The sequence below is a fragment of the Pseudophryne corroboree genome, chromosome 6, assembly GCF_028390025.1.
Source record: "Pseudophryne corroboree isolate aPseCor3 chromosome 6, aPseCor3.hap2, whole genome shotgun sequence".
Classification (NCBI taxonomy): Eukaryota; Metazoa; Chordata; class Amphibia; order Anura; family Myobatrachidae; genus Pseudophryne; species Pseudophryne corroboree.
The window spans coordinates 92,328,689-92,342,025 of record NC_086449.1 but is presented as its reverse complement, the minus strand read 5'-3'; the positions used below and the strand labels follow the sequence as shown (position 1 = coordinate 92,342,025).

Here is a 13,337-nt window from a genome sequence, read left to right as displayed (position 1 = left end):
CTTTAACTTTCTCCATCTTTTTCCAAGGCTCAGTACATCTCCCCCTAAGTCCTGAACTAGTGTCTTATTTCCAACCATTGAGGATATGAGTTAGATTGATACACCCGTATCTGTACTGGACCAGAGGAAATATTTGCCCGTGCTGCACCCCTTCAGTGAAATGCGCTCCCCCGCTCCATTAGACTCCCCTACCTTGCAAAGCTTCAAACGGGCACTGAAAACCCACCTATCCATGGAAGCGTACCCCTCCGATGCATAACCTAGTCCTGAGGCTGCTCCTCCATCCCCCTGCCTTGAACATCTCTGCTTTGCTTACATGCTGCCATCAGGCTACCTCCTGCTTGCTTGCATCTCATGTCATCTATCTGTCGCCCCTTCCCACTAGATAGTCAGCTCTTCAGAGCAGGGCCCTCTTTCCTCTTGTTGTCAAAGCCCTCTTCTCAACACATTTCACTCGCAGCTCTCTCCTACTCAGCGACCATCTTTACCCGCTTTTTCTCCTGCTGGTAAAGACTCATCTCTATCTATGGCCACCAGCCCCAAGTAGTACGATGATTACTCCCTCGCTACTTACATCTAAACTGTATTATGTCTTGAGAATTGTGGTGCTCTTTGTCACCTGCACTCTATTTTTGTTATTTATTTACTGTAATGCTAAGTTTTGTCTCCCTGTACTGTCCTTTGTACGGCGCTGCGAAACAATTATGGCGCCCTGTAAATAAAATGTAATAATAATAATAACCCCGACAGTGCCTACCATGGTACTTACTTGCTATCACTTTCTTCAACTTCGCTGCCAAATATACAAAAACTATTAATGAAACGTCCTGGTAAAATGATGACTCATGGGAGCACTTGTCTTATACCAGAGTTTTCATGTTGTGGAGCAATGTACAGCTCATCCGCAGTATGTACTAATTACGCTTGTTGTTCGTTCTGTCCCCTATATATGGGGCAAAGGAACACTTCTGACAACTTATTAATAAAATGTAATAGCAATAATAATCATGGCTTTATTTGTGGTGATACGCGGCAGGGGTGCGGTGCCGCCACCTCGTAGTGGGTCTAATATTGAATAATTCCAGAAACAGGAAGAAATGAAAGAATTCACATCAGAAATAAATAGAATTAAGCATCTGTGCACTTATCCAGAGTGTGAAAGCTGCTATAATTCTTGTATCAACTTGTAACTTCAGGTGAGTACCGGCTCTTTTTCTTCTGAGTGCTGGCGCTATTTCCCATCGAAAGAAAGCACCTATAATAATGGTGGTCATTCCGAGTTGTTTGCTCGCTACCTGTTTTTAGCAGCCGTGCAAACGCTATCCTGCCGCCCACTGGGAGTGTATTTTAGCTTAGCAGAAGTGCGAACAAAAGGATTGCAGAGCGGCGGCAAAAAATTTTTGTGCAGTTTTAAAGTAGCACAATACTTACTCAGCGCTTGCAATCACTTCAGACCGTTCAGTTCCTGTTTTGACGTCACAAACACGCCCTGCGTTCGCCCAGCCACGCCTGCGTTTTTCCTGGCAAGCCTGCGTTTTTTTGAACACTCCCTGAAAACGGTCAGTTGACACCCAGAAACACCCCCTTCATGTCAATCACTCTGCGCCCAGCAGTGCGACTGAAAAGCTTCGCTAGACCCTGTGTGAAACTACATCGTTCGTTGTAATAGTATGTCGCGTGTGCGCATTGCGATGCATACGCATGCGCAGAAATGCCGTTTTTTAGCCTCATCGCTGCACAACGAACGAATGCAGCTAGCGATCAACTCAGAATGACCACCAATAGCTGATCCAATCCGTAAATAAACCCAGAGACGAGGATGAGGACGGGGAGACAGTGGGAGATTGGATGTGAGGTGACACTAAAGAGATGAAATATGTGAGGGCAGACAGATTAGCAGGGAGAAGAAGGAAGGATAAAACAATAAGGTGACAAAAGAAAAGGGTGAAAGATTGGGGGGACTGAAGAAAGTCTGCACCAGATGAATAGTGAGAAAAGAAGGAGGGGGTGAGAGCGAGTGAGAGGGAGGGACAGACAGAAGAGGACACACAGCCAGACAGCACTTACTGGGAGAAAACTGATACCACAGAGAGAGAATCAAACCAAAGCCCAGCACTCATCTCTCTCCCTTCCCTCCACACACATGGATACATAACTGTGTGACTCCGGATTACATTCCCATGCCCCGTGTGTACTAGTAGGAAGAGACGTGCTTTACCTTCTGCGCTATGGCAAGGTGGATTCTAAGGTGGGATTGCTGGAAAGTGTCCTTAGTGCTCCTGATCCTGCAGGGATACCACTCAGTGAGAACAGGTACAGTGCTGATGCCTTGTCATGTAAGGGAAAGTGCTGGATTGCATGTGGTGTAGAAATCAAATGAACTATGTGCAGCAATTGGTAAATGACATTGCATACTGTCTAATGGGTGGGGGGCACAGATCTGGCATTATCCAGATGTGTAATACAAGGCACAATGCACTACAGACCTGGGAGACTTGCAAAAGAGAATTCTCTGCAGCTTAAGTACTGTATAGTCCAATTACAAGTTGTATGCAGTTCTATAAGTCTACATACTGACACACATGTCGTTGTTTAAAAGTTCTGATAACAGCAACACATATGTTCTAATGAGTTATGGTGCAGATCTATAGGATGCCAATGTCAGGTATTTATGTGATATGTAAGGGGCATGAGAAGGGATCATGTATGCAGTGATATGCAGGAACAGAGATCCCTTGCCAATTGCAGAAGTTCAGGAAGTTAGAGGTCACAATCAGTCCGAATGACTTGTGGTTCTCCAGCTGTTGAGGAACTACTAGTCCCAGCATGTTTCTATAGCTGGGAAGCCAGGTGTGAACTGCCTCTGCTCAGCACAAATCCACCCTGAAAGGAATCCAGCATTTGTCTGGCATTCAATGCTTGGACTTCTAGTTCCCCAACAGCTGGAGAGCAACATGCCTGTTGAAATGAAATACTGTATTCCTGTATCCTGTGCATGAAATGTTCTGCAGAATGTTACAGAGAGATGGAATAATGCAATGCTCTGCAGATCTCTGGTGAGCTCCAAAGACTAGTATTAGTACACACATTTCCAATTTTCCATATCATAGCTAGAACACTGACATTGATAGTGCACTACATCTGGTCAGACATGGTGTAGAATAAGAGCTTGGCCCTGTTTGTGGGGCATCTATAATGTCTCTCGGTGCAGTATACTGAGTACGGGGCATTTTGGCCCATTCATTTGATGGTAAGTGGTTTTTGTAGAGTACTTTGGTGTAACTGTTTATATTAATGTACCACATTGTCAGTAAGAGCAACTCTAAACACACTGAAGTGTTCACTATAGGAAGCCAGAAGATAGAGAGGTACGGGGTCGGACTGGCCCACAGGAGTACAGGGGTAAGCCCTAATGGGCCGCACTGCATTGGGGCCCATCCCTTCCTCTAGAAATCAGGTTCCAGATTGTGCTCTTCAATTATACATTATACATGTTACATTATGCTACACAGGACTATGGTGTATTTTCTACAGAGCATTACTGTTCTTAATCTGATACATTGTCGTGCATGCACTAGCAGTATTTACTATAGATATTTATCAAGGGGCCCAGACCACTGCATTCCAGTTGTGGGCCCTTTATGCCCCAGCCTGACACAGGAGAAGTACTATGAGACTGTAGAGAAAGTTGAGTGGACACATTTAAAGCCTCCCAGCAGAAGCCCCAATTATCCACGTTGTACAGACAGGTTGCAATGAATGGGGAGAAATGTGAAGCATGTGTAACATGTTTCAGGATGGAAAGGAAAAGTCTGTTACACTCTTATTATGTGCAGTTGTAGCTGCCTGTGTTATATGCTAGACTGCAGACAAATATCCCGTGTGTGGTATCACACACAAGGCTTCATGTAGCGTTGCATGTCAATAAGTAGGTATATGAACAGAGACGCAGCCACATCTGTAGTTTTAGTTGCACGTATGTCAGACATACCAACATTTTTTTCCTTTCACCTGCAGGAAATTTCCCAGAGGGTAGATGTGGGTGGTCACTGGGTGGCATGGCTTAATTTTGGGCCCGCTCCTCCGTGGCACAGTGCTGCAAAGCGTAGCTTCACACAGAGGGCGCAGGGCTGTGGTGAAGCTATTTGCTGAGAATGGCGTCATCTTGCCCCCTGTCCTGCCTACCTCACTAAGGAGTGGGCGGGGTGCGGGAGGTAATCTTGCTCTCCTGGAAGTTCTGGGGATTTCCCCAAATTCAGCAAGTATGATCTCAGGATACCTTATGTGCTACCAACATAAAGCATGCTGATGCTTCTGCTGCAAAGACATGGCAGCCATAGCTGGCTCATGGACACACAGAGATGTGACTCTGAACAGCAACTCTACAGATATACAACATATGATGCCCTTGACTCACCACTCAGCTCCCCGCATGCTGATGCTTCTGCTGAGAAGACATGGCAGCCATTAGCTGGCTCATGGGCACACGGAGATGTGACTCTGAACAGCAACTCTACAGATATACAACATATGATGCCCTTGACTCACCACTCAGCTCCCCGCATGCTGATGTCGTAAGCACAATTTAAATATAAGGGTGCCCACACACGAAGCGTCATGTGGAGCCGATTCTACGGAGCGTCCGAAGGCCGATATAACGGGTGGTCCCCACACACGGGGCGAACTGCCTGCTATGCCGGCCCTCCTACGCATAGCGATGCATGGGATTGTCCGTCAGCATCGCTGATCTTTTGAACATGCAGAAAGATCAGCGACGCAGGCGGACAATACCACGCACCAACGAAATCATGCCCACACACAGCACGATATAGCCGCTATATTGTTCCAATTCATCAGATTGGCAGCTATATCGTGCCGTGTGTGGGCACCCTAATGGTGCAAACTGTTCACATGTGCAGTGCATACCCAAATCATCCATTTTGCAACCTAGCCACCAGGGGTCTGAGTGTTTTTATGTGGCATTTCTGACAACTGGTTAGGGCTACATTATGACCCTGCCCTGAGATCATCCACTGGCCTGCTCCTCTTCTACCTGATGACACTTATGGGACCAGCTATACCAGCTGCTGCATGTCCTGGTGCTATCAGCCAGTCATACAGAACTGGTGTCAGAAGACAGAACAGCAGCTCCATACTGTGTGGTTACGGTCGTTAGGTCGACACAACTTAGGTTGACACTCATTAGGTCGACCACTGAATGTCGACATTGGCAATAGGTCGACATGTGCGTTAGGTCGACATGTACTAGGTCGACAGGTCAAAAGGTCAACATGAGTTTTTCCCCCCCAAAAAATATTTTTTTCTATTTTTTTACATGCTTATCGATCCACGTGGACTACGACTGGAACGGTAAACTGTGCCGAGCGAAGCGGTAGCGGAGCATGGCACCTTGCCCGAAGCATGGCGAGTGAACACTTTGCACTAATTTGGGTTCCCCATCACTTTACGGAGTAAACAACACCAAAAACAGTCAAAGACCTCATGTCGACCTTTTGACCTGTCGACCTACTACAGGTCGACCTAATGACCATGTCATCCTAATGCATGTCGACCTAATGGCAATGTCAACCCTCAGTGGTCGACCTAAGTTGGGTCGACCCAACAACCCATACCCATAGGGGGTCATTCCGAGTTGATCGCTCACTAGCAGTTTTTAGCAGCCGTGCAAATGCATTGTCCCTGCCCACCGGGGAGTGTATTTTCGCTTTGCCCAGCGAACGCCCAGCCATGCCTGCGTTTTTTCAGCCACGCCTGCGTTTTGCCAAACACTCCCTGAAAACGGCCAGTTGCCACCCAGAAACGACCACTTCATGTCAATCTTCCTGCGTTCGGCCGTGCGACAGGAATGTTCGTTAGACTCTGTGCAAACCCACGATGCTCATTGTACCTGTACGACGCGCCTGCGCATTGCGGTGCATACGCATGCGCAGATATGCCGATTTTTAGCCTGATCGCTTGCGCTGCAAACAACGGCAGCTACCGATCAACTCGGAATGACCCCCCTAGTGTGGGAGCCCTATTGGAGCAGCAGACACACGGGTAGTGCGTGCTCTGAAGTCACCAGGGGTCGCTGATCACAGGGCACTCCTGCTAGTGAAGCACTACTGTACATCTGTATCTGTTTCCTGTTTAATCAACTAGGAGAATCTGAGGGAGTTTCTGTCTCAGAGATTGCACAGTATGTTATTCCACAATTTGTTTCATACGGTATCCGTTCTTTAGGTCGACAGCACTTAGGTCGACACTCATTAGGTCAACCACTATTGGTCGACATGGTCACTAGGTCGACATGGACAAGGTCAACATGAGTTTTGAAAATTTTAGAATTTTTTTTTTTTACATTTTCACACTTTACGATTCACGTGGACTACGATTGGGAATAATAACATGTGCCGAGCGCAGCAGTAGCAGAGCGAGGCACCTTGCCCGAAGCATGGCGAGCGAGGAGATATGGGGGGTCATTCCGACCCGATCGCTCGCTGCAGTTTGTCGCAGCACATCAATCGAGTCGGAACTGCGCACGCGCCGGCGCCGCATTGCGCCGGCGCATGGCAGTCGTTGCTGCCTAGCAATTGCCTCTGAGACAGAGGTGGTCGCTGGGCGGGAGGGGGCTGAACGGCGGCGTTAAGCCGCCGTTTAGGAGGCGCGGTCCGGCCAACGCAGTCGTGGCCGGACCGTTGGGGGGAGCGGGCCACGGCGCAGCAACAAGTTACTCCTGAAATACAAAAGCATCACCACTGTGCAATGCTTTTGTATTTGTGCGGGGGGGGGGGGGGGGGGATGCAGCACTGACATGCGGGGCGGAGTAGCCCTGTGCTGGGCGCCCCCCCACATGTCAGGGAAGATGATCGTAGCTGTGCTAAATTTAGCACTGCAGCCTGCGATCAACTCGGAATAACCCCCATGGTGCACTAATTGGGGTTCAGGTCACTTTACGAAGAAAACAACGCCAATTATTTTTTTTTTATCTCATTTCGAAATTTTTTCATGTCGACATTGTCCATGTCAACCTAATGGCCGTGTCGACATATTTCAGGTGTCGACCTCATCACTGTCTACCAATAGTGGTCGACCTAATGACTTTCGACCTAGGTACTGCCGACCCTACGATCCACACCCATTTCATACTACACCAGGTATTGTTCATGTAATAGGTGGTGACAATATGAGCATTTGGTATTATTTATCCTGGGACGGAAAACCTGCCGCTCTCCTGCTGGGGTTCACTACGGCTGGCCGGCGGTCGGGCTCCCGGCGACCAGCATCCCGGCGCCGGGAGCCCGACCGCCGGCTTACCGACAGCTTGGCGAGCGCAAATGAGCCCCTTGCGGGCTCGCTGCGCTCGCCACGCTACGGGCACGGTGGCGCGCTAAGCGCGCCACACTATTTTATTCTCCCTCTATGGGGGTCGTGGACCCCCACGAGGGAAAATGATTGTCGGTATTCCAGCTGTCGGGCTCCCGGCGCCGGTATACTGAGCGCCGGGAGCCCGACCGCCGGCAAACAGAAGACCACCCCTCCTGCTGTCTGGTACTACAATCACAGTCGCCAATAGGCCCTGATTTCCAGGGAGACTCCCAGCTTTTAAAGTTTTTTACCTGGAGATTTATAATTACTGGAATTGTCTCTACTTTTCATATTGACCAACTGCATAGTATTATTCCCCATATATGCAATTCTTGTCATCTATTTTAATTCCCTTGGCTTTAATATATAATGTATATTTAGTTTTTTACTAATGGGCCTATTTATCATATGCTACAATGTCTAATGCAGTGTGGATATGACAATAACGATTACATCTGCAATGTGAGAATTATATTTTGGTTTGAATTTAGCCATATTCTCTTGCCGGGGAATGGGCTCTGATAAGAGCTGGAAGCTCTGTGCACACTATAACTCTGCTTAGGCCTGGCCGGTCTAATGCGCGTCTTCGATATCTGATGTAGCACCTCCTATGGGTAGCAGTGGATATACAGACGGACACAATGCCGACAGTCATAATCCCGACCGCCATTGGCCGACAGTCAAAATACTACAACGGTCAAAATACCGGCATTCATTATGCTGACACATTCAAAATGCCGACATAGTCAGAATACCGGCATGTTAAAATGCCGACACGCGTTTTTAAGCAATTTTTGCCCAAAACATACTTGTTCATACTTTACCATCCCAGCTGACCTGGTGGGGGAATATAATAGTGTGAGGAGTGCAGCGAGCCATGCGAGGGGACGCAGTACACTTAGACGGTGTCCATATCGATCTATGTCAACACTGACACACACAAAACATGAAAACTCATGTTGGGATTTTGAGCATGCGCACAGCGTCTATTTCCCGACACAGAGGGACAGGGGGCATGGCCAGCAGCTCAGTGAGCGCTGTTCATGCCCCCATACTGATGGAAACAGGGTCGTGGCCTGCAACCGCGGCACTTGCCGCGTGACCACGCCCCTACCAACAAGGCCACGCCCCAGCCATTAAGCCACGCCCCCTAATTTCAGCCAAAGGTGTCTCTCCTTTCCAGCTTCAGAAGTTGGGAGGTATGCTTTAGTCTGTATATTATAGGAATCCCAATATACTGTACTGCATGACATCATAATTTAATGGCATATGCGTGCAAACATGTATGACAGATATACAGCCCTTTCCATGAAAAAATGTGGACAGCACTGGTCCAGAGGGAGAATACCAGGGGATTTATGAAGACGTTTGTTTTCTACAGTATGTGTCGTTGCTAATTCCTCCTAGCGCTATTATTACACAGCAGTTCTCAGTGAGGTAAAGTCTGAGTGACAGGGACGCAAGTTCTCATTTTAAGAAGACCTTTGATTGAGCAGAGTTAACAGAACATAGAATCCAGAGACCGGCACTATCCACTATCCAGGCAGGAACATTTTTCGGCTTGTCACTGTTTAACAGTAATCACTGATTGATATTCCCAGGTAATGTGAGCCCAGTGCAGGTGTTAACTGCTTATCTTCTGTAAGTAATTTAGTTATAATAAAACATTGATGTGAGTCCCTGTGAGCCACGTTCCTGGTTAAATAATATGCTGAAAGTTATTTTATGGAATAGAAGTTTTACCCAACTGCCATGTGATATTGCTGTGATACCCAGGACGATGCGACCCGGGACCCGTTCCCTGCATAGGGAGAGGCGGCGCGGAGATGATGTTATCTCGCAGTGCCACCTCCGCACCCGCCCCCGATGCCGGCTCTGTCCCGCCCCCAGGTGGCAACCCAACTCGGCATATTGCTGGGTCGGGATCGCGGTGTGTAGTTTCCAATGCTGGGTCCCACCCGGGAAAGACCCATTTCCAATTTCCGGGTGGGACGCGGCATTGCGATCTGAAAGCGGTATTACATATACTATAGCAAATGGAAAAAAACAAACGTGCTGACTTTGTGTGGAGTAAAAACAGGCATAAATGTTAAATGTATGAATTAGGGCAATACTGTATGGGATATATTCAATTAGTACCTATTTTCCAACAGTCGGAAAATCTGCACTAATTCAACCTCAGTGTATTCAATAGCGCACATTTTCGCCCATGCTTCTCGTTTTTTTTTGGGGGGGGCGAATCGGCATAGGCCCCAAACGGACCTAAAAACTTTTGAAAACTCCTGCTTATCGACACAACATGTGGATTGGGGACAAATCCGCCGATCCATGTGGTTTTCGCCCGTGCAGATTTTTCAACCAGTCGACGTAAATGTAAATTCGACCTAAAAACGGGCAAAAAGTGTCATTATATTCGACTGGTTGAAAAAACGGCACTAATTGAATACCCCACTATGTGTGAAACATTCAGCAATATGGAAAGTCCAGTCCAGTGGTTCCCAAATTTAGGGGTTGATGTATCAAGCAGTGAAAATAATGGAGAAGTTGCCCATAGCAACTAATCAGCTTCTACCAATGACTTTGTAGAATGTACTTGATAAATGTTATTGCGAAGCTTATTGGTTGCTATAGGCAACTGCTCTCCTGGTCGACTTTCCCACTCTTTTCACTGACTGATGCATCAACCTCAAGGCACCATAACAGCAATCTTCAATTGTGGCTTAATTGGTATAACCAGGCCACAACTGGACATTTGCACATAGGATAGGTGTGGCATGGGCATGGCGACAGAATTGTAGGCTGTACACAGTTATGCATGCATACGCAGAGATCCATCTGGCTCCAGTCGGATCTCTTGCACCAAAGATAGGACTGGGGTAAATGTGCACTGATAGTAATGACAGCTACTTTCACAAGGAGATGGATAGTAGCGGTTCAACCCAGCTCTAAATACTGCAGAAAGTCACATTGATTTCTGAGAGCAAATGCCACATTATGGAAAGCCCACCTGAGCTCTGTCTGCTGTATAGTCCTCTCCCTCATCCTCCACCCTCTGCAGTTACATGACATGCTGATATGTGTGAGCCTATAACTACTAGCAGCCGTACCTTTTGTGCAACCTCCAGAGAGATTTTGAAAAGGAGACAATGATTTGTAAAAGGACAGCTAAATTAAATTACTGTTATATGCAGATTTAAAAGATACTTCATTTTTATCACTTTGCGAACCCCTGAATACCGCCGCCGTGACAAAAACATCCCACCTGTAATCACACATGTGTTGGGCCAGTTACTCATCTTTTGTATGTAAGAGAAGGGTGTCTTTTGCAAGGTAGAGAACCTCTGATGATCGAATAACATATTTTTGATTTTTACTTTAAACATAAAGTAGAGTCATCTCAGAAAGTTACAGTGCTAAATAGTGTTAGATGGTGCTCTGTTTGGACTATGGTGGTCATTCCGAGTTGACCGCAGCCAGCAACTTTTTGCTGCTGCAAACAACTAGTCCACGCCTATGGGGGAGTGTATTTTAGCTTAGCAGGGCTGCGATCGCTTGTGCAGCCCTGCTAAGCTAAAAAAATGTCACAGATCAAGACTAGCCCTGGACATACTTACCCTGTGCGACGATCTCTGTGATGCTGGGGCCAGCATTGACGTCAGACATCCGCCCTCCGTTCTCCTGGACACGCCTGCGTTTTCTTCTCCACTCCCCGAAAACAGCTGCCAACGGTCCGGAGACGCCCAGGAACGCCTTCTTTCTGTCAATCTTCTTGCGGTCGTCTCTGCGACCGCTTTCTACATTGTCCGCGACGTGCGTGTGCAGTGCGGCCGCCGCACATGCGTATTCCGGACCTGTTCGCACCGCAGCGGCAAACCGCTGCGTGCGAACGGGTCAGAATGACCCCCCATGTAGGCCCGTAACATGTAGAAAACGTAAAATCAACAAAATGATTAAGGTAAGAAGTTGACGTACGGCTCACCAATCATGTTCTTTGTATGACAAAACTAACGACCACTAACGATGTATAACGACCAATAGGGCTGAATTTTTATATATGGGACAAAAAACTCCCCGTCTGCAGTTTTAGGTATTAGGGTTTTTTCCCCCAGAAACTATGCATTTGAGAGCAATTATTTTTTATTCAAAACCCCTACCTTCCCTCGAAAATAATTAGAAGAGAGACAGGTGTTTAACTTTTGAAATGGGACAAGAATGTCCCGTCAGCAGTTCTAGGGGGAGATGTACTAACCCTCAAAAGTGATAAATATTACTGTGATAAAGCACCAGCCAATCGGCTCCTAACTGCCATGTTACAGGCTGTGTTTGAAAAATGACAGTTAGGAGCCGATTGGCTGGTACTTTATCACTGTGATATTTATCACTTTTCAGGCTTAGTACATCTGGCCCCTAGTGTTATAGAAAAATTTAATAAACATATGTAGGACTGCTGGTTTCACAACACACAGGGGCAGATGTATTAAGCCTGGAGAAGTGATAAAAAAGTGATAAGTGGAAGGTGATAACGCACAAGCCAAACATGGTTGTAAATAATGACAGTTAGGAGTTGATTGGCTGGTGTGTTATCACCTTCCACTTATCACTTCTTTATCACTTCTCCAGGCTTAATACATCTGCCCTATAAGCCATGTCACAGGCTGCGTTTGAAAAATGGCAGTTAGGAGCTGATTGGCTGGTAAGTTATCTCTGTTCACTTTATCTCCATCCAAGGCTTAGTAAATAGACCCCTATGTCTGCTTGGTTTATAATAATACTGTGGTGGAGATGTATCAAACTTTAGAGAGATTAGAAAGAAGGAAGATAACAATCCGTTCCAAACTGTTATATTTTAAACACAGGCTGTAAAATGACAGAAGCTGATTGGTTGGTACTTTTTATCCATCTCTCTTTTTCTCGCGCCAAGTTCCATTGTGCTTCATGTACAACTTTATACATATTTAAAACTACTTCCTGTGTGGTTGAGGTTGCAGCATCTCTGGTACACTGTGAGCGGTGCTTGTTGTGTCTGCGATGCAAATAAGATGCAACATTCAAGGAAACAAATGCTTCTCAACTCTATTGGAGTGGGTCAGTTGTGTTGTGCATCTCGCTGTATGGTATATTAAGGTTAGTTGTACGAGGGCACACCTGTACAAAAAGAAAAAAGTTATTGTACATTTAAAGTAAAGAAAAGTGACACATAAGACTATAAAGGGTTAATGCATACTTACCTACTCTCCCGGATTCTGCGGGAGACACCCGGTTTTCGGGGTAGTCCCCCGCAGCCCCCGGAAGAGTGGCCACCCCTCCCGCATTCTGCCCACTTCCTAGTGAAGTGAGAAAAACAGGGAGAATAACACAGCAAAATCACGGACCCGGTGGAGGGGCGGAGCCTAATGATGCGATCATATGCTAATCGCGCCATTGTAGTCCCACCCCTACGTAAATTTTACCCAATTACAGACTTTTCCCGGTGGGTGGGCGGGGCCTACTGATGTAATCAGCTTGGCCCCTCCCTCATCACCGCCCACCTGCTTCTCCTGTCCGGTCATCTCCCGGAGAGGAGAGTTGAAATATCGGCAAGTATGGGTTAATGTGATCATGTAACTTCTCTCCCGAGACCCTGGCGCACTATTGCGCATGTGCTGTTTGCTGACTGTATATGTGTGGTAGTCATTATCAGCGAGCGTTCCTACTGAACTCTGTCAGTTAATGTCATCTGGAGAAGGCTTTAGCTACCAGGGACAAATTGTTGAATGATTTACATTGCAGAGCTTTGTTAATCTATGAGGGCTGCTTCTGCTATTGGAAATGAAGGTATCGTGGCAGCTATTTAAAATATGTGCTGCAGTTTGTCCTTGTTACGTCTTGGGGATCCTAATAATTTACAGATGCCCCCAGAAAACACATATTTTCTGGGGGAAATACCGCATAAATAAGCCTCTAAGTCACCTTAGAGATCTGTGTGTGGC

General features: G+C 46.8%; 1 protein-coding gene and 1 long non-coding RNA gene across 3 annotated transcripts in view; one reads left to right on the top strand and one right to left on the bottom strand.

Moving 5' to 3' along the window:
- The first annotated feature begins 2,064 nt into the window (after window positions 1-2,064).
- Window positions 2,065-13,337, top strand: part of COL5A3 (collagen type V alpha 3 chain) — a 331,866-nt gene continuing 320,593 nt past the window's right edge. For both annotated transcript variants that reach the window (XM_063931487.1, XM_063931486.1), the window contains exon 1: window positions 2,065-2,313. In XM_063931487.1, the coding sequence (XP_063787557.1) occupies window positions 2,229-2,313 (85 nt within the window). In that variant the 5' untranslated portion in view covers window positions 2,065-2,228. The remainder of the gene's footprint in view (window positions 2,314-13,337) is intronic.
- Window positions 12,235-13,337, bottom strand: part of LOC134936456 (uncharacterized) — a 99,863-nt gene continuing 98,760 nt past the window's right edge. The window contains exon 3 of the long non-coding RNA XR_010180496.1: window positions 12,235-12,513. This is a non-coding gene — a long non-coding RNA (uncharacterized LOC134936456). The remainder of the gene's footprint in view (window positions 12,514-13,337) is intronic.